Source organism: Nilaparvata lugens, chromosome X (genome assembly GCF_014356525.2).
Source record: "Nilaparvata lugens isolate BPH chromosome X, ASM1435652v1, whole genome shotgun sequence".
In the NCBI taxonomy this organism is placed as follows: Eukaryota; Metazoa; Arthropoda; class Insecta; order Hemiptera; family Delphacidae; genus Nilaparvata; species Nilaparvata lugens.
The window spans coordinates 93,344,866-93,366,283 of NC_052518.1; the positions used below are offsets into that span (position 1 = coordinate 93,344,866).

General features: G+C 34.5%; 1 protein-coding gene across 2 annotated transcripts in view; it reads left to right on the forward strand.

Moving 5' to 3' along the window:
• Window positions 1–4,063: 4,063 nt before the first annotated feature.
• LOC111050164 (SH3 domain-binding protein 5) overlaps window positions 4,064–21,418 on the forward strand; it is a 28,406-nt gene continuing 11,051 nt past the window's right edge. The window contains exons 1-8 of one of the 2 annotated variants that reach the window (XM_039442708.1): window positions 4,065–4,355; window positions 7,309–7,371; window positions 7,859–7,987; window positions 11,930–12,091; window positions 16,465–16,595; window positions 18,144–18,209; window positions 20,347–20,497; window positions 21,227–21,344. In XM_039442708.1, the coding sequence (XP_039298642.1) occupies window positions 4,278–4,355; window positions 7,309–7,371; window positions 7,859–7,987; window positions 11,930–12,091; window positions 16,465–16,595; window positions 18,144–18,209; window positions 20,347–20,497; window positions 21,227–21,344 (898 nt within the window). In that variant the 5' untranslated portion in view covers window positions 4,065–4,277. Of the gene's footprint in view, window positions 4,356–7,308; window positions 7,372–7,858; window positions 7,988–11,929; window positions 12,092–16,464; window positions 16,596–18,143; window positions 18,210–20,346; window positions 20,498–21,226; window positions 21,345–21,418 lie in introns of both variants that reach the window. The other variant, XM_039442709.1, reaches the window with a different exon arrangement.

The window sequence follows — 21,418 nt, forward strand, 5'->3', positions numbered from 1 at the left end:
GTCGGGCAAGCAGTGGACCCCCTCCACCTGTAGTCGCTGGCCCATTGATATAGAGAATAAGATTAATAAGAGCGAAGTCCGCTATGATGCCACTGCGCTAGTGTCGCCACCAGAAATTTCTGGCAAGAAGTCGGGTATTTGTATTTCGCTGTGTAGAAAAAGAGCCTTTTTCAAATGATAATATTTTTTATTGAAGCAATAAAAAATATTCAAAGTATGGTAGTTTCATGCAGTGCTTATGGATGTACGAATCGGCATGCGCCAGATAAAAATATATCTTTTCATACCTAAGTATTTTTATATTTTCATTCATCGGTCATGTTTCATGTAGGCTAAGCCTATAGTGAGTTCCACGTTATAATGACAGTGGATAAAGATAGAAGAATAGCGATGCCGATTCTCTGCATTAATTAATCATATTTCTACACTGTCAAAGACATAATTGGCACCATTGTGGACCTAGAAAAGGATAGTGCCACTGGCTTTGTCAAATGATAGACAAGGATAGCAAAACCAAAGTTGATCAAATACTGTCATTATAACGTGGATTTCACTATAGTGTCAATATGATCGTTTACTATTGCTTCCTTACAGTTTGTATTTTGAGATATTTATTAAAAGACTTCATTAATAAAATGGTAATAAGTAATAAAATATAAGTTTCGGTAATATTATGATAAATATTTTATTTCCATAGATCCAATATAGGTATTCATATTATTCCATTCCATTAATTTGTCTTGTATTGTAATATTTTTAACTATGAAAATATTGTATCCTAAATTTGTATTATAAAAAATATAATTTGCTAAATGTGTCTATAAATTCTTCATCATTGCTATTGTTTTATTTTTCTCGTTCTAATAATATGTAGTTATTAATTATCTTACATTAAATATAGGAGTATAGAGTATAGTTAGGTACCTAAACTTAAGTTGCATAACGATTGAGAAACAGTTTCACAAAATATTGTGATAACGGTTGAATTATTATTATTTGCCATCTAATAAAATATACCGTAATATTAGCGATCTATGATAAATGTTTTATTTTCCATATCCTAAATACATAGTGATAGGAAAATATTGTAAAAATGATATTCATTTGCTAATAGAATGGATCACAATCTTTAGTGAGGTAGGTTCACTAAAATAGATGTTTGGTCGAGTTAAAAATAATGTTCAATGAACAAATCATTGTATCATATGGAAATGACAAATGGAAATCATATCACAATGGAAATGACGAAAAGTTTAAAAAAATATATATTGAAATCCATCAAGTATGTCGAAAGATATAACGCAATGAAAGCTGATGTTTTCCCATATAAGTCTGTCTGGGCGTTTGACCTCTTGCCCGATATTCAATGGCGACGAGAAAAATGAAGGAGGCATCATGCTTCCAAAAGCTTGAAGGTATAGCTTAGTCATCTAACTATACAGAGTGATTCATAATTATGGTAATATATTTTAATAAGTGATAGTAGAGGTAAAAATAAGAAAAAAAGTTCATATAAACATATATCCATAAATGCTTCATTAGCGAGCTATACAGGGTAAAGGATTTTGCCCGGAATTCAGTTCCTCTGGTGAAATACACAGATGCTGAATTGTTTAGGGACTAGTTTTAGAAAACTTATGCTGGATTCATATAGGAAAATATCTGAAAAATTGGAAAAAACTAGTCTGGAAGCTGAAGTGTGAGTAGTTTTTGAGAAAAAAGTTAAAATATGCAAAAAAATCCAAGTAGAGAAACACATACATCTACGTTTGATGCCCAATAACTTTCTTTAATGACCAGTAAACAAATAATTTTTCGCACTAAAAATTGTTAATTGAGAATTTAATTCTGAAAAGAATAATGTAAGCTGTGTTAACTAAATTAAAATAAAAGTTGAATGAAATGTATTCTTATGTAGTACATTACACCACAAAAATTTGCTGTTTTATGAGGAGAGAACTAATAACTCATAGGTTGTAGCTGATTGCAAATAAAACATGGATTTTGATAACAGCTGTTCCAAAACAGCTGATTTATTATGTTTTAAATAAGAATATATTTAAAAGAAATTATCAGCTGAAAATTATTTTCAGAGATATTTTACCTCACTGTTGAACAGAAAAAAACAAACTGTAAGTTAGGCCTACTGTAACCGCGCTGTGTTTTTTTTTTAATTTATCAACCAGTTATTAATAACCATTCCTCTTTGCTTTTTTGTTGAGTGTTAACTTTTGAAAAATGGCAGGTAATCTTAGACATTATTCATACTCCGAATTAGCTGACATGCATTAAATGTATGGAATGGGACACAACTGTAATAGTACTGAAGCAAGACGTTTGTATCAAGAGAACTTTCCTAACCGAGTATGTCCAAGTTCAAGGTTTTTTGCCACTATTCATCAACGTCTGTCTGAAACAGATCCTTTGATATCCAAAGAGCACATTTATGCAGGCAGACCCCGATCTACTATGACTGTTGAGTTAGAAGAACAAGTTCTTAATGAAATTTATGAACAACCAGAGAAGAGCACTAGAGAATTGTCAGTGCAGTTTAATGTGAATCAATCCATTATTTGAAGGATACTAAAATAGCAACAATTACATCCATACCACCTCCAGAAAGTTCATACTCTATTGCCACAAGACTGTGCTGGTATTTGCCGATGGTTTTTAGTAAAACTTGTTTACCCAAACTTTTTAACAACCGTTTTATTTACCGACGAGGCACTCTCTACAAGAACAGCTATCATTAACGTCCACAACCAACATATTTGGGCAGCTGAGAATCCTCATGCCATCATATGTACCCTATTTATATACATCGAAGGGGGTCGCAGAGTAACGCCAGCCCCAACTATCACAACCAAAAAAATTGGGACGAATTGGGCTATTTCGTCAAACTGGGACGACGACAAACTAGGTCGCTTCAAGCACACGACAAGTTTGGTTTACTCGCGGAAATCCACAGTCCACAAGTTTTCTTGTTATTGTTTGTGGTACCGTTAGCGGAAACTGATTTAAAACTCACTGGCATATGAAAGCTCAATTTATTGAAGTATCCATACTCTTCCAAAAAATAATTAATATAAATGATAATCTCATTTCAATATAATATCAACGTTTGTATAAGTAATAAATAGTATTCCATTTTATTCATCATCTTCAACTATCAATTTCAAGTAACTGGTCAAGCAGTCAACGGTTCGGTCAATAGAATTTTTCTATTGAGTAGAGCCAGTTAATAATATCAGAATTACTAGCCTATAAAATGGATAACCCAAATTGACCACCTTCTCTGATCTGAGCTTATAAAAATCTTAATTTTGTTTCCAATACAGTTAGATACTAGAAGGAGATTTGAGAAAAAATTATATTAACATTATGTTTTCATAAATTTATTGATTCCCTGAATATGATGGAATTCCCAAATTCAAGAATATTACTAAAACCAATGATAACTCCTATAAAGCGCTTTTGATAGGCCTATTTTCTTTTCAGCCTTTTTAATGTTACTACAAACTAAGAGGAATACAGGTTCAGTGCTGCCAAAAAATGATAGATGTAAAATAGGAATAGACCCAGTTTGTCTTTCACTGTCTCACTTTGGCGGCGCCCGTAAAAACTGACCATTTTTTGGGTGAGTGGCGGCTTTCAGGGCAGACGGAACTCCGGCAACCTCATAGTGAGGTCCACGTTATATTGACAGTATTTGATCAACTTTGGTTTCGCTATCCTTGTCTATCATTCGACAAAGCCGGTGGTACTATCCTTTTCTAGGTCCACAAACATGCCAATTATGTTTTTGACGGTGTAGAAATATAATTAATTAATGCAGAGAATCGGCATCGCTATTCTTCTATCTTTAGCCACTGCCATTATAACGTGGACCACACTATATACAAGAGCTTTCACTTTCGACGTGTTAGAAAATGAAACGAGCTGGTTCAAGCAATGGTTGTGCCACAAGTGGTGCCGTCATACCAGTGTTGGTTTTGATACTTTTGTTGGAATAAAATCTAGGAAGCACTGGCAATTGGCAGCCATTTGCCATCCGCCATTGCCATTTGTCAAAAGCAGTCTGCACTCTGCAGCTGCAGTCTGGTGAGAGGTGAATGGTTGTGCAATTTATTATCCTACATCTTTAAAAGATTGTGTTTTAATCACTATTTACTTATCATGTGAAATGTCTGAAGTGAATATAGTGAAAAATGAGAAAATTCAAATCATCATTCATGAGTTCTTATACTTAACTCAAAAACTGTATTCAATTAACAAACATGACTTCAGAACTTGAAGAAGTGGATGCCGAAAATGACTCTGATAGATTTGAGGACTCAGTAGATCCACGAGTTCAGGTAAATTTATCACTTCTAACCTTCAAATTATGTTGTTCCTTCATTTAAATTTAGATTGTATTGGTATAGTAACTAACCATAACATTTTTAGATAATATCTAGATAAGATAATATTTTTCTATTTTACACATCACATTCTACAATATACAGTTGAATAACTTAAAATATAAAGTATTTTTATATGCGTAGCCTATGGCATGAGGTAAAAACATAAAACAGTATAATATATAATGACACACTTGAGTATTGTAGGTGATTGTCATTGAGAAAAAAAAGAAGAGAAATGCTTGCCAGTCAATGTCTATTAAAATATAAATCATTATTATTATTAGCGTATGGCATATGTAGGCGCACATAAATACATAGGTAGACAAAGAAAAATCTGGACATGAGACCGTTGTCAGGTTAATAGAATACTGTAAATATATTAAATTTTGATGTCGAGGTTGTCAATGTAGTGTACTGATTGTGGAGAAGCTGAGATAAAATTATTTAAATCGCCTTGGTAGGCACGTATATTGCAATTCCTGATGATGTGCTTCATTGTCTGTCTAGCCTCTCCATAATCACAAGCAGGGGAGGGTAATATCTAAAGCTGCGTACACATATACGCGCTTCCAACCCGTACCGAGCACGCTCCGCCCTCGTTCCTCCATCGTACCGCAGTAGCTCCGCCTCCGCTCGGCAGTCGCACCCATCATGAACGTTACGGAAGATGTTAGATCTTCTCGCGTTCCCCGGTCGAACCACTGTTGCTCCCCGGTCGATCATCAAACGCTCTGCTGGAGTGACGTTCGGTTGCGGAGCAGAGCGAAAGTCTGTACGCACCTATAGAGAAACAATAGCGTAAGTAGATATCCCATGGTATAGGGAGTTTATGTCGCAACTTTTACTGTTATCTCAAGCCGATTACTGTCGATTATTGTCAATTTTTACTGTTTTGTTGGGGTGAGAGTGTATGAACGGCACAATTTGAGAGACTACCAGCGTCACACAGCTGCATAGGAAAGAACTATGTGAACTATCGGCTTGAGATAACAGTAAAAGTTGCGACATAAACGCCCTATGCTATGGGATATCTACTTATGCTATCGTTTCTCTATTGTAATATGCCCCAGTCATTAAGGGAAGCCCCACATCTCTCTCTCTCTCTCCAGTTCTAACCCAGTTGAGGGCCGTCCACGACCGTCTTGGCAGTTCAAATCCAGCCACATTTACACCAACTGAGTAGCCAAAGCAGATGCTGAGGGGGGTTTTTCTATCCACTCTTCCTCCCAGCTTGCTCTTATGAAAAAAATGTCATCGCTCAGTTGCTCTGCCATGCGCATGGGAGGCGCCTTGACTTTAACCGATCACCCAAATCCAGAAGATCTCCATAGATTGGAAGTGCCCTGTTACTCTTTATCTTTTCGTATTCATGAACAAGAGAGGAAGATCTACACAGCCCCGGTGGAGCAATATTGCTGAGAACTGAGAGTCAATATAAATCCTTGAAAAGAACACCCTTAGGGGGGGGGGTCAATTTCATTGAATGCGTATAATATGTGCAAGTGCAAGCTTGGTTATGCATGACCAAGTGTCCAGATGAGAAACAAAGTCTGGTTAGAGCAATAGGAACACTCACACTGAAAGTTTGCACTTGCTAGTTGCGTTCAGTGTGAGCATCTACATGCAAGTTACAACGTGTTTTAATGGCATTTTTCAAATTTTGTTTTTCGACTCATGCATGATTCCACGTGCCCTTGCACATACACACATTCAATGTGATCACACCCGACCCTTAGGGTCGTTTGCTCAGTGAAAGCTTAAACTGAATTGATTCATCTGGTGGCTTCAAAAAACGATATGGAATTAATCCAGTTTAAATTAATAATTAGTTTTAACTGGCACTGTGCAAATGGCAATAAGGCTCAACTCACACTGGCTCGACTAAAATCGTACGACTCCAGTCGAGTAGACTCTAGTTTCTCGACCTTACGACTTTCTTGCTCATTGTCACTACTTCAGTTCCATGCTACTCCATTTTCTAACCATACCTTATTTAAGATCTAATTCGTCACTAATTTGCATGTAACACATTATATAATGATTATTATGAATATATTGTCTTGTCTAATTCGTATTATTGTCGTATCTAAATGACTTTCATGAAACATAACCTCACTTTCAATAAAAAGGCATGGGGTACTACGCAACTCAAGTCGAGGCTCGACCAACATGTCGAGTCGAGGCTCGTCTCAGTCTCACAGTCGTGAGGTCGCGGAGACTAGAGTCGACGGGTCTGAGTGTCACCATTTGAAAACACATGCTGCTTCTCGACTTGAGTCGCGCAAGTGTGAGTTGAACCTCAGTTGCAATTAGATGATTTCAAAAATCGCTACATCCAGGTCAGTCGGCCACTCCCTGGCATCCCTGGTGAGTGTGATGAGGCCCGCAGCTCCTGTTGAGAAGCTACAGATTAGATATTCATCAGTTATATGGCGGATGGTTTGAAATTGAATCTGGCCACAATTGCAAGTCTCAGAATCTGCAAGACCCTATTGATTGTTTCACCTTGCTGCAGCCAGTTCTGATCCTATAGAACTTGAACACGCTTTTCTAGGGTGGTAGAAACCAACATTTGTCTGCAACCCCATTTGACTCACACCGTTCTGGCCACTCATCTAAACTTTGTTGGCTGTTCATTCTGCAACCCAACCGTGGAAGTCTTCTTGATTTTAAACTTGTTGCTGGTTGATTGTTCAGAGATTGATGTATGGAGAGGTTTATATTTTTCCCTGTGTTGTCATAAACGGCTGTTGGATTTGACACGGCGCAGGTCTGGTGTCTCTACAGTATATGTGATAGCAAAGGCCACCATCGTAATCCTCAAATCGATTGATTATTTAGGCTCAGACTGGTATTTTTCTTGAATAATCTATATTTATATGTAAGTTTTGCCTTTGATTTTCAGGTGGAATTAGAAAGACTGAATGCAGCTACAGATGATATCAATAGGCTTGAAGTTGATTTAGATGTAAGTAGAGATTTACCTATTCTCTTCACTATGTGATACCGTACTTTTATATTTTATTTACAAAATATTATATGATGTATTCTCATCAACTATGTGATATTTTGTCTATTTCATTCACAAAATATTATTTTTGTCGTAATAATTTGTATCCTATTTGTATTTCTTAATTCTGTTAATGTATGTATTCTTTTAAAAATCTATGAATATTTTTCAATAATAAATTGCTAACTTCTATTAACAGTTGATGAAAAATAGAACTATATGTTATATTTACAGTATTGATGTCTATCCCGCGATCAAAAAAAAAAAATAGTTTTAGGTAGGAACTATGATTTTTCATAGTTACATGCTGTATTTTTTGTTCATTTGTTGTTTCATACCTCAATGACCTATCTTAAATAAGAAATATAGTCTGCTAGATGCTATAAGAGCTGATAATTTTTTAATGTTGAATTTGATATATTAAATGATTATTTAATGTGCATAGGAGGCTCGAGCCGGATTTCGTAGTCTACTATGTGAATCAACAGCACGCCTTGACACTGTAGGACGCAAGCTTGGATCGTGTGTTGAAAAAGCAAGGCCTTATTATGAAGCAAGAATAAAAGCCAAACAGGTAAGCCTTCTATGGTATTCATCTAACAAAATACTGAATACATATTCATATTCCAATTAGAGAATTTCATTTCAAGGCGTCATGGTCATGTGAAATTGAAGGGAGGGGCAGAGCCGATTGACGATTTTGTAAGGGTTATAAGTAATGAACCGTTCAGCTTGGGGAAAAAAATGTAATGGGTTCAATTCAGATTGAAATATAATTTTTATTGTTAGTTTTTTGGAAATTATATCAGCTAAATGGCGGCCATAAGCAGTAATACACTGATGTAGCGTATTTTTGAAGTTTTAGAACGCATTTTTGCACACTGTGATCAGTAAGGCTCTTCTCTGATTCACTCCCTTAGTTCTTCCAAGGTGTGTGGGCGATCTCTGGAAACTTTGTTTTTGAGTTAATCTCGTAAAATAAATCTCATATGCTTAAATCAGGTGAGCGTGCTGGCAATAGTTCTTTGAGAATGGCAACATCACCGTCAATGTCACCTCCCAGCGTTATGTGACAATGCTACAGACGTTTCTGCGCCTCAAATTGGAAGAACTTGCTGAGGAACATGACTTGGGAGAAATATGGTTTAGCAGGATGAAGCTACAGCCCACATAGGGCGCATTTCAATGAATGTGTTGGGACAAATGTTCCCAGGACGGCTGATCTCACTAAGGGTGGACTTGAGGTGGCCGGCACGCTCACCCGATTTAAGCATATGACATTTTTTTCTATGGGGTCAACTCAAAAATAAAGTTCTCAAAGATCGCCCACACAGCTTGGAAGAACTAAAGGAGCGAATCAGAGAAGAGATCCTGCCCTTACCAATCACAGTGTGTCAAAATGCGTTTAAAAACTTGAAAATACGCTACATTAGTATATTGCTGCTTCTGGCCGCCATTTAACTGATATAAATTCCAAAAAATAACAATAAAAACTATATTTCAAACTGAATTGAACCCATTAAAGATTTTTTCCAAGTTGAACGATTCATTACTTACAACCCTTCCAAACTCGTCAATCGGCTCTGCCCCATTGTAAAAATCCTTATTTCAATTCATGTGATTTTAACTCTACGCTGCTTGAATTACACCTACTGGCGAACAAGTGATTTTCATTTATGCCAGTGGTTTCATTTCCACTTCTTGTGTCTTAAGCCAGCTACAAACACATCGATTTTTGGACGTACGATTTTTTGCCGTCCTTATAAATTCTATTGGATTGATTATAACTTGACGATCACATGTTCACATCATATGTCAAGCTCCCTTCAATCCAATAAAATTTATAAGGACGGCAAAAAATCATACGTCCAATAATCGATGTGTGTGTAACTAGACTTGGTCGTTATTTTTTAGTGTTGATAGAAGCTATCATACTAGGTTAAGGTGAATAGTATAACAAACGCTGTATCTGTTGAATTTTGAGGAGGAAATAAATTCGAATTGAATTAATTTATCACCTCCTGACATAGAATAATAGTATATTTCGCACCTAGGGCCGAAAATGAGATATTTCCGGCTCGAAATCGGTTTTTGAGTCCGAGGCCGTAGGCCGAGGACTAGAAAAGATTGAGAGCCGGAAATACATTTTTGCCCATGGTGCGAACGCTATTTTTCGCCACACCAAAAAAAAAACTTCCCAATATATAAGAAATTAAAAAAATAAATAAAATTCAAACAGCCTATTTTGATAGTTTGAATCTTGGTTATGACAACTTTCACTGTCAATTTCAATATTACTAATTAATAATTTACAATAGTGACAATATTTTTATACTATTAATATTTCGAATAATTGTTTGAATTTTTATAGCTCGCGCTTTGCACCTGGTGCAATATCTCATGGATAGATGGATGAATAGAATTTTCATTACTATTTTGAAATAATGTGATTAAAAAATTAATATAATTGCATATTTCACAGTTTTGTCTCAAAATATATCTAAAAAATTGATTGAAATTTAAATTACGGTAACTAATATAAAAAATAGCTAATAAAAGTCGAAATTCATCGACAAAAAAAATGTCACTGACCGAGGTTCGAACCTAGATCATGTTTGTAATTCACTGAGCTTTGAGGTATTACGCCTTTACGCTCTCGGCCATTGCATATTCTTGATCGAAGAGGCCTGTAAGTCAGGTAACGTATGTAGGCTACTATAATATAGTGTATAGCGGAGAACTTAAAGCCGTTTTGCCGGCATTTTCACAACAAAATATTGCTCTGAAAATAGTTAAATCATAGAGAAAACATTCGAAGATTCAATCTTGAGTGGGCCTAATGTTTTCTCTATATGGTTTGATATTGAAGAAAAATTATCTAAAAGTTTTAATAATGAATTACGGGAAAATTACTAGGAATTTTTCAGTCAAGGCTGAGTTTCACCAGTAGGCTTACCTTAAACTTTAGATCACTGCTGTATTTTCCTATTATTATTGTTGATTGTATTGCATTAAGAAGTGGAATTCGATAATAAAAAAGAAACAATTATTACTCTACCTCACTTTTAAATATTGATACAATTATTGTACTTTGATTTCAAATTCGATTCTTCACTTTTAAATACTTGCGATACGTACCTTTCTGACAATGGACAATGCAGCCAACATTATATTGTTGAGGCTATGGAGATATCATCGTATTCTATTGTTTGATATCAAAAACACAATAATAAATATTAAATTATGAAACAGTAATTCATAAAATATATTATAGACATGATACCGCGATTCACGATACATAATTATATAGATTATTACAGTCGTTATGAGATTATGTCTATGATTTTTGTGAGATCGGACATGATCAGCTGTTATTCAAGGTCATTTTACAGCCCTAGGGCCGTAAAGTTTTACCGGCCTGGTCGGAAAAATCTGTACATTATATCATTTTCACTGTAATATATTAATAATAATAATAAGAATCTATTCATCCATCGTTTCTGACATGTCCTTTGAGTATTTATTCATTCAAAATTATTTGATCATAATTATCATCCATTTAATAAAAAAAGTAATATTATTAGTTGAAATTTGAAGATTTGGACATAAGAATACCGTCTTGATTTTTTATATCAAACCTATAGAACAATATTTTAGATATTGGATTTTCTTTTTTAAATTCGATTAGGCTATCAATCTCCGTTGCTAAACGTCAAGTCCGATTACCTACAAACAATTTATAAACTTTCAGTTTGGCTACTGCCAATCAATAGTATTTCTTTATTGTTAACTACTTTTCAAAAGCTCTGATCCTTTCTTTTACGTGTATATGAAGAAGGAAATTGATTTCCATTATCTGAGTCACTCTAAGGATATAATAGTCTTGGTAGTATCATCTGTAAAAACGTAGGGCGATGCATCGATGTTTTGTCTTTCGATACCCATCCCTACTGTTCACTGTCACTGCTGTGTGGGAATCTGGGAATCCAGATCAAGACATTCATAAAAAGTGACAGTATTTAATAGCGTTTCCATTCATTATGCAGTTCCACAATATCACCCGAGATTCTTTAGTGAGGTCCACGTTATAATGGCAGTGTTTGATTAGCAATGGTATTGCTATCCTTGTCTATCATTCAAAAACGCGGATAGCGCTATCTCTTTCTCGCTTTGCTCTGATGCCAGATCGTCTTTTAAAAATGTGAAATTAATAATTAATTAACAAAATATTTCATCTTAATTATGAATATTCATTATTAAATTATTGAAAAATATAATTTCTTGCTAAATAAAATATAATTGATTATTTTAAACGAGAATGAACCGTTAATATTACATCAATAAACCTGTATCAGCTACCGTCTTTAGTAGGCATTGACGAAACAGAGGATCGGCAACGTTTTTCTCCTATCTTTCTCCACTGCCATTATAACGTGGATTGGACCTCACTATACAAACTTACAAGAAACTATCAATCATTAATCACATTTCATTCAATAGATTATTGTTTTATCAGGCACTCGTTGAAACGCAGTTGGCTGCTGTGAAATATGAAAGGGCGAACTCTGCTCATGCTGCAGCCAAAGAAATGGTTTATCTTGCAGAAGAAGGATTGTGCACCGAAGGAAGAACATTCGATCATGCTTGGCAAGAAATGCTTAATCATGCTACCATGAGAGTAAGTTGATATTCATGATTTATTGACGTCAAGTACATTGAGTTGAAATCAATAGGTATTTGCCCAGAATTCCTCGAATGTATTATGAAAAGTTCAGAGGTTATGTAATGTTCCTGATCGTATTTTGAGTCAAAATATTAATAGAAAATATATTATAGGCTCAATAGATATAGATCCTATTAATTGATTAAACGAAATAGTCATTGAACATTATCCTAATCAGCATTGATTTGATGCAATATCTCCCGTTTATTCTATGGAAGCTATACATTGCGTACCTAGATGAAACTGAATTTGAACCCCCCGCTTTAAAACACTTTTTTTAACACTTTATACACTTGAGGTATTTTTAAAATAACTCTCAGTGGTCTGAGGTAAGGTCTATAAAATATCTGTATGTGCAACAAATATCCAATCCCGTAAAGACGAAAGTGACCTCTAGTATTGAGAATCAGCCAATCCTAGAACTCCGTGTCCTGTTGTGCCTTGCCGACTCGTGTGGTTCGGGCCGAAAATGCTCTAAAAAACGCGTGGTTATCTTAAAAGGCAGAGGCAACGTAGGTGGCATCCCCTTACCCCTTGCCTAGCTATATAAACCAACTTCCTTGGGGAGCGAGACCTCAGTCCGCGACCCATAAACTTCTCTGAGGAAGCGAGAGCAGCAAATACAATTCATGATTCATAAATTGAACTTACTCAAAGTCAAAGTTACAAGTAAACCTATCATAAGCCCAGTCAGTCTTCCAGTATGGAATGGGGTGTAAGGTGGTGTATTTAATACACATATTAATAAATTTATATTACATGTTAATTGAATTGAATTGAAAATTTCTTTATTCATCAAAATGCACAAAATACATCTGAACAGTGTCAAATCACAACAGAAATTATTAATATCGTCACAAAATCATCCTTTACACTTACAGAAGTCAAAACTTTTGATAAAAAACAAGATTCTAAAATCTTACAGTCAAATTGCCATACTCCTGCAAAGAGTATAGGGATAGTCCCACCAAATATTCCTTTAATTTTTTTTTGTAGCTATTCAACCTCCTTTATTTCTTTCAACTCTCTAGGAAGTATATTGAAAAATTTTCTCCCCATAAAAAGTTTTTTTTCTTGAAGAAATCCAATCTATGCCTCTCCTGGATCCTTCCAAATCTGGTGTTGTAGCCATGTTTTTCGTTTCTTGATCCTGTTGACGAGTATTTTTCAAAAGGAGTTTTTTTCAAAAGTTTTTAAACTTTTTTCAAGTTAAAAGGTATTGTGAGTTAGCCTTGGGAGTGCATACCCAAGCCATCAACGTTTCCTAGAATTTGTTCTTATGTCAACCAGAAATCTTTTAGTATTTTAGTGATCTTATAAAATATTATCAGCAACCATATTCAATTATAAACTAATTACCATTTATATCATACCGGGCGATTGAAAAAGGACTTAACAACTTTGAAAATTCATATAAATTTTATTAAACAAGTTACAGAGCTGGTTTTGGTGTTGTTTAAAACGAAAACACTTCAAGTATTGACTCGCGTAGTCCGCTAGTGCCTGGTCGCGCCTCACAAGCGCTAGGGGCAGTAACGTAAAATATGGCTGCCTTCACTGGACCCGAGCGTGCTAGCTGTGTGTTATGGTTTGAAAAACGGCATAGTGTACCTTGACATGTTGCAAAAATTTTTGATACCACAGATCGATGAGGATGACCAAGAAACGAAATGTTTTCTTTATGCAAGATGGCGCACCACCACACTATCTGACTGACATCCGGGATTTTCTTAATGACCGTTTTACTAATCAGTGAGTTGGCCGTAATGCGCCAATTGCATGGCCCCCTCGTTCCCCAGACCTAACACCGCTGGATTTTTTCTTGTGGGGTTTCATAAAAGATATAGTGTAGGTACCTCCTTTGCCAGCCACTCTACCTGAACTTAGAGCAAGGATTTGCGCTGCTGTTGAGCAAGTTACACCTGAAATGCTAGTGCGAGTCTGGCAAGAAATCGACTATCGATGGGATGTCTGCAGGATAACCAACGGAAGTCACATAGAACATTTTTAGTTTAAGGTAAAAAAAAACTTGAAGTGTTTTCGTTTAAAACTACACCAATACCAGCTCTGTAACTTCTTTAATAAGATTTATATGAATTTTCAAAGTTGTAACGTCTAGTATTGAGAATCAGCCAATCCTAGAACTCCGTGTCCTGTTGTGCCTTGCCGACTCGTGTGGTTCTGCTTTTACGGGCCGAAAATGCTCTAAAAAACGCGTGGTTATCTTAAAAGGCAGAGACAACGTAGTGGCATCCCCTTACCCCTTGCCTAGCTAATAAACCAACTTCCTTGGGGAGCGAGACCTCAGTCCGCGACCCATAAACTTCTCTGAGGAAGCGAGAGCAGCAAATACAATTCATGATTCATAAATTGAACTTACTCAAAGTCAAAGTTACAAGTAAACCTATCATAAGCCCAGTCAGTCTTCCAGTATGGAATGGGGTGTATTTAATACACATATTAATAAATTTATATTACATGTTAATTGAATTGAAAATTTCTTTATTCATCAAAATGCACAAAATACATCTGAACAGTGTCAAATCACAACAGAAATTATTAATATCGTCACAAAATCATCCTTTACACTTACAGAAGTCAAAACTTTTGATAAAAAACAAGATTCTAAAATCTTACAGTCAAATTGCCATACTCCTGCAAAGAGTATAGGGATAGTCCCACCAAATATTCCTTTAATTTTTTTTGTAGCTATTCAACCTCCTTTATTTCTTTCAACTCTCTAGGAAGTATATTGAAAAATTTTCTCCCCATAAAAGTGTTTTTTCTTGAAGAAATCCAATCTATGCCTCTCCTGGATCCTTCCAAATCTGGTGTTGTAGCCATGTGTTTCGTTTCTTGATCCTGTTGACGAGTATTTTTCAAAAGAAGTTTTTTTCAAAAGTTTTTAAACTTTTTTCAAGTTAAAAGGTATTGTGAGTTAGCCTTGGGAGTGCATACCCAAGTCATCAACGTTTCCTAGAATTTGTTCTTATGTCAACCAGAAATCTTTTAGTATTTTAGTGATCTTATAAAATATTATCAGCAACCATATTCAATTATAAACTAATTACCATTTATATCATACCGGGCGATTGAAAAAGGACTTAACAACTTTGAAAATTCATATAAATTTTATTAAACAAGTTACAGAGCTGGTTTTGGTGTTGTTTAAAACGAAAACACTTCAAGTATTGACTCGCGTAGTCCGCTAGTGCCTGGTCGCGCCTCACAAGCGCTAGGGGCAGTAACGTAAAATATGGCTGCCTTAACTGGACCCGAGCGTGCTAGCTGTGTGTTATGGTTTGAAAAACGGCATAGTGTACCTTGATATGTTGCAAAAATGTTTGATACCACAGATCGATGAGGATGACCAAGAAACGAAATGTTTTCTTTATGCAAGATGGCGCACCACCACACTATCTGACTGACATCCGGGATTTTCTTAATGACCGCTTTCCAAATCAGTGAATTGGCCGTAATGCGCCAATTGCATGGCCCCCTCGTTCCCCAGACCTAACACCGCTGGATTTTTTCTTGTGGGGTTTCATAAAAGATATAGTGTAGGTACCTCCTTTGCCAGCCACTCTACCTGAACTTAGAGCAAGGATTTGCGCTGCTGTTGAGCAAGTTACACCTGAAATGCTAGTGCGAGTCTGGCAAGAAATCGACTATCGATGGGATGTCTGCAGGATAACCAACGGAAGTCACATAGAACATTTTTAGTTTAAGGTAAAAAAAAACTTGAAGTGTTTTCGTTTAAAACTACACCAATACCAGCTCTGTAACTTCTTTAATAAGATTTATATGAATTTTCAAAGTTGTAACGTCCTTTTTGAATCATCCGGTATAGTAGTGTAGGGAATTCTTTTTGAATCCCTCAACGAAAATAAACAACATTTCAACTCCAGAAATTATTTATTTTTCTACAACTTTTGATCATGAGTTTATCTTGAAACGTCTTGAACTGAATTGTTTATTTATTTGTTTATGGTATTACTGTGAATGATTCCATACACATGTTCTTGTTAACATGTGTGTGTGTGTGTGTGTTGTGTGTGTGGTGTGTGTGTGTGTGGTGTGTGTGTGTGTGTGTGTGTAATCAAGGTGAACCTACTTGATCACATTTCCTACAGTACTGTACTTTTTCTAGATGCTTTGTTTTTTAGAGGTTATCCTGGAACTATGAAATAACTCAATATCAGCAGAGACAACTGATACGCTATCTTTTCTCTATAATAACAGCAATTGAATAAAGAGAGTGCTATTAAATTATAAATTATAAAGGTTTTTTTTAAAGCTTATGTTTTTGACCAGTGATTTTGTTTCAGGTGAATGAGTCAGAACGAGAAAGAACTTTGAGTGAAGCTGAACATAGGCGAACCTCGTTGACCTATCAGCATGCAGAAATCCGCGTTCAACACTTACAGAAAGATCTCAAGAAATCCATTATAAAGTCAAGGTAAAACAGATTGATATTTTCATGCCTTATTCTTTGTTCTCGCTGTATTGTAGGATGCATTCGCAGGCTGTAAGCAAGCACACTTTTTTGTTCTTTGCTTGTCTTAGAATTTCTACAGTCGTCTGTGAGGTTAATTTTGAACGAATAGTTTGTGATCTCTCTGTATAAGGTGATACCATAGTAGATATAAGATTTGAAAATCAAATAGGTAAGTTAAAAATTGTTGAGAATTCCCAAAAATAAAGTTCAATTTTAAAAAATGAGAGGATATTTTTTCTTTCGACTGGGAGTAGATAAGGATCAAATTGACTTGAAACTCTTGTATTAAATGAGGTTATTTATCGAAAATATGTGAGAAATCGCGGGTTTTCATCTTTTGAAATGTTTGCTTATTTTTAAAAAAGTTTAGAATTTGAATTTCTAATGCTTTTATCATACTGTATATCCAAAAGCAACTAAAACCATCTTCTGCTGTTTGAGTTCTTCATTGTAAGATTTGGCTGGATTAATCTTAATAATGTGAAATAACTTGCGCTCTGAAACATCAATCCATAAATTTGTAAAATACAAGGAATATTGTTCGACTTGAAAGAAACGGTGAAAATTTGAATTTTATGCTTTCTTCCAATTTTAAAATTATCATTATTCAAAAGGAAATTTTTCTTTCTGTTCGTTCTGCATTTTCAATGATCGAGGCCCACATTTTAAGGCTGTGCAGAGGCTAAAAATAAACTTTCTACTGGTGATATTTTTCAAAGTTTATCGATTTGTATACTATCAAGCTATTAAAATTAAAAAGTTTTCTCAGGAAAATTTTTTTTTCGATCATTACTTTTTGAGATATGAGCGCCTAAAGTTTAAATTTTTGTGCCAGAACATTTCAAGTTCGGTTAAAGATAAAACCGTGAAATTTTTTAGGATAGATTCTTCATGGTATTGTTGATCTAATAAAACAAAAATTTTCTGAAAGTATCATTTTCTGAGAAAGTTAATCAATTTAATAAAAATGACCAAAAATAACTTTTAATTGAGTTATTTTTGGTCATTTTTGGTAAATTAAATAACTTTTTCAAAAATTGATATTTTCAGGAAATTTTTGTTTTATTAGATCAACAATACCATGAAGAATCTAACCTTGAAATTTCATGGTTTTATCTTTCACCGAACTTGGAATGTTCTGGCACAAAAATTTAAACTTTAGGCGCTCATATCTCAAAAAGTAATGATCGAAAAAAATTTTCCTGAGAAAACTTTTTAATTTTAATAGCTTGATAGTATAAAAATCGAAAAACTTTGAAGAATATCACTAGTAGAAAGTTTAATTTTAGCCTTTGCACAGCCTTAAGATACTAATCAAGACTTGCTATCGGTTTCTACATAACAATGATTGAAACAATGATCTATTCATAAGCTTCAGTCATCTCGAATAGAGGTGCCTTAGACTATTGATTCAAATATCTGCATTATTAGAACATTTTTTTTCATTTAATTTTATCAGTTATGTCTTTTTAATTTTATTTTTAATTGATTTTGTCATGTTTTTGACAGTATGAATACATTTTGTGCTCTCATGGCGCTTAATCATTTGGCAGCTGCAGCTTGTCACAAAGACTTGTAAGTAATTTTTATAATTTTTATTTTTCACACTATTTTCCATTTAAGAATCTTCTTTACTCAATTCAGCATTCATTTATATTTATTCAAATCTTATATCAAGTTTTCAGTTTTCATTGTTTCCGACTACTTGTTAGGCCTTTATCTTTCCACTAGACGAAACCCAATTTATGAGACGAGGTATCTTGCATTGCTGATATACTTGGCTGCTATAATGCCAACTATTATTCCAATTATAATATTTCCAAATGATTCATATGACACGAATTATACAATATTTTACAAATTATTATAATAAGTAGCCTAAATATGACTGGAATGTTAATGGTGTGGATTATTACATAGAAAACTGGTGACACCCTAGAAATAAACGTTTGAAATCGTTTCTAATACGGGCCCAAATAAAACAAGTAGTACTCAGCAGATTTTAATTTTCAATACTTTTGTTAAACAGTGATTCCCACAGTAACAAACTTTTAGCAATTATTTGGTATAGAGAATTCTATTATAGTTTTGTAGTGAAGGATAGAAATTTATATTATATCATTAAAAAATTATGTTTCAGCAAGTCCTCTTCATGAAATTTTTGTTTTTTATATTAATAATCCTTCCTTCTCTTCCTACATAGTTATGTATGCCCTTGCATATTGTACTAGAAGCACATTTTAAACGAACTAGTTCATATTTTTGCGTACTATGTTTTATTGTCTCAATGGATTACTTTTTCGATGGATCTTGCACACGAATCTTCAGATTTTCGGATTTGGCATTTATTTCTTCGATATTAATATTAACTGCCAATTTCAAAGTTAATTTTTTTGTGTAATTGAGAAGTTGATGTTTTTTTGACAATTTCTTAGTCTTTTTCATTCAATATGAATAATTACCACAATATCAACTTCTCAACTACACAAAAAAACTTTGAAATTGGCAGTTAATATTAATAGTTTCTAAGTATCAATAAATCTGTGGTTTTTGACAATGTCTTAGTCTTTTTCATTCAATTCAAAGTTAATCTCAATCATACTATTATCTTAGCCTTCCTTATGTGTTGCATCTTCAGTTTCTGAAAAATCCAGTTCATTTTTTCTTTCGATCTCAAGTTTTTTCCATGTTGCATTCTTTAATAACAAACTCTTGTTCATTCTGTACGTTCATAAAAAATTAGAGTGTTCTGCAGCATAAAATTATTATTGTATCTTTATCAATTGTTAGTAGTGATTCTCCAACACCTTTCTATCTTTATTCAATTCACGCACTTTATTTTATTCAAAGCTCCTTCTCACCTGGTCACTTTTGAGTATTCATTTTTTATATCAGAACTTCCCTGGCATAGAGATCTGCGTGATGATCACAGTTTTCTGTATTTTTATCTTCACATGAGTTGAGAGGCATGCTTGCTCCACGCTTGAGCTAATTTAGCAAGAAATACACTTATGATTCCATTCAGATCTTCACTAAATCCTCACTCATGGCACACAGATAATACTCCATTCGAAATTCTCTGTTATGGTATCTATCTTGTTAGATATTGTTTCAGGTAATACGTTTGTTATTTTTCAGTCAACGTCTTGTACTTTTTTGGTTCAATAGTAAACCGTCCATCAATTTATCGTTCCAGAGTGTAACTCTAGAATTCAGTTAACGTTCATTGACTTCATTATAATATATTCTTTTATTTTCTGTACAAAAAATTTGTTCAAGGATGAGCTGACATAGATCTTTCTTCCCTGTTAATATTTTTTTATTCAAAGGTAACTTTTAGAAAGTTGGTTTCATCTAAAATTTTCAAATAACCTTTTTCAATCTCTGTTTGACGATGTAGCTGTAATTGAATAAATCTATCGTTTCTAGTTAATTTTTGTTTTCCATTTATCCCTAGAAATTCCATTGCTCAATTCTACTGATGTTATTTTGGTTTTAAATAATTTTGAAAGTGATATTTTGTGGTCTTTCGATTCTAAATCCTATTGAAAGTGATGTTTTGTGGACTTTTGATTTTAAATCCTTTTGAAAGTGATGTTTTGTTGGCTGCCTCTGCATTAACACTGAATTGAAATGTTGAAAAATACGTATGAAAGATCTAATATTGTTGAAAGATATGCTTTGAGTGATATAGCATCAATTTGTTTTGTAGACCCTATTTCGAATTGAAAGCACAATTCAACCAAATATTCGAGGAACAAAAGTGCAGAGTGAAGGAATTGGAGCAGAGAGTGAGTGCTGCTAAGCAAAGCTATGCTGAAGCTCTCGGTAATCTTGAACGGATCAGCGATGAAATACATAGAGTAAGTTCACTTAAATTATTTCCAGATCAGTTACATTTTATAAAAATTCAGTTCAAAATAACTCTTCAGTCCAGCCAATGAATACATTATAAAGCACATGAACTATGCGACAATATGTGAGCTTGATTTGCTGCTTCAATTCAAATTTATCAGTTGATATAGAATAAAAATATCATCCAGTACAATACTTTTTTATTTTTTATTAGTGTATAACACTTTTCAACTCATGAGAGCCATTTTAAAATGCGGCGTATAGGAATGGAATGCAGAAAATATAAACAGTTGGCAGGTTACATTCAGCATGAACATGTCGCTTACATTCCCTATGTAAATGGGTACTTGACGCTACATTGGCATGTGATCACTGGCGGCATGTAGCAACAACCTGTTTGATTTTACGTGCCGGCATGCATTGATGAATTCCGACCAGATGACCAATGGAAAAGCATTTAAAAATTCATGCAATTCTGGTTTCTACTGTTCGCACTGTCATTATTGTGACGTACTCATCATATGAGCTTCGAAGAGTTCTCATACTCTTCTGTGCTTGAACAGTAGCGACGTTTCTACGGAATTAACTTTCAGTAAGGTAATCTTATTGTTTCACTTGATGCCCAAGCTGTACCATAGAGAAAAGATAGCTCAAGTGCTATAATTTCTCTATAGTGGTACCAAACAAATACTCCATAACATTCAGCTTCAGCAACTTGATCGTTTATTTCTCCACAGATTAGGCAATATGATCGAGATCCCCATCGGAAAAGGATGATTCGCAGCTTAGGTACTTCTGGAGAGTCCCAGGTTGCTCCATCTACTGTTTCAGCCACTACATTGAGCAGTTCTACTGGTAAGATCTTGGATCCTGTGCATTTTAATGATAGATACTGTATAAGTTGGTTGTACAAAGCGCGGCAAAACTGA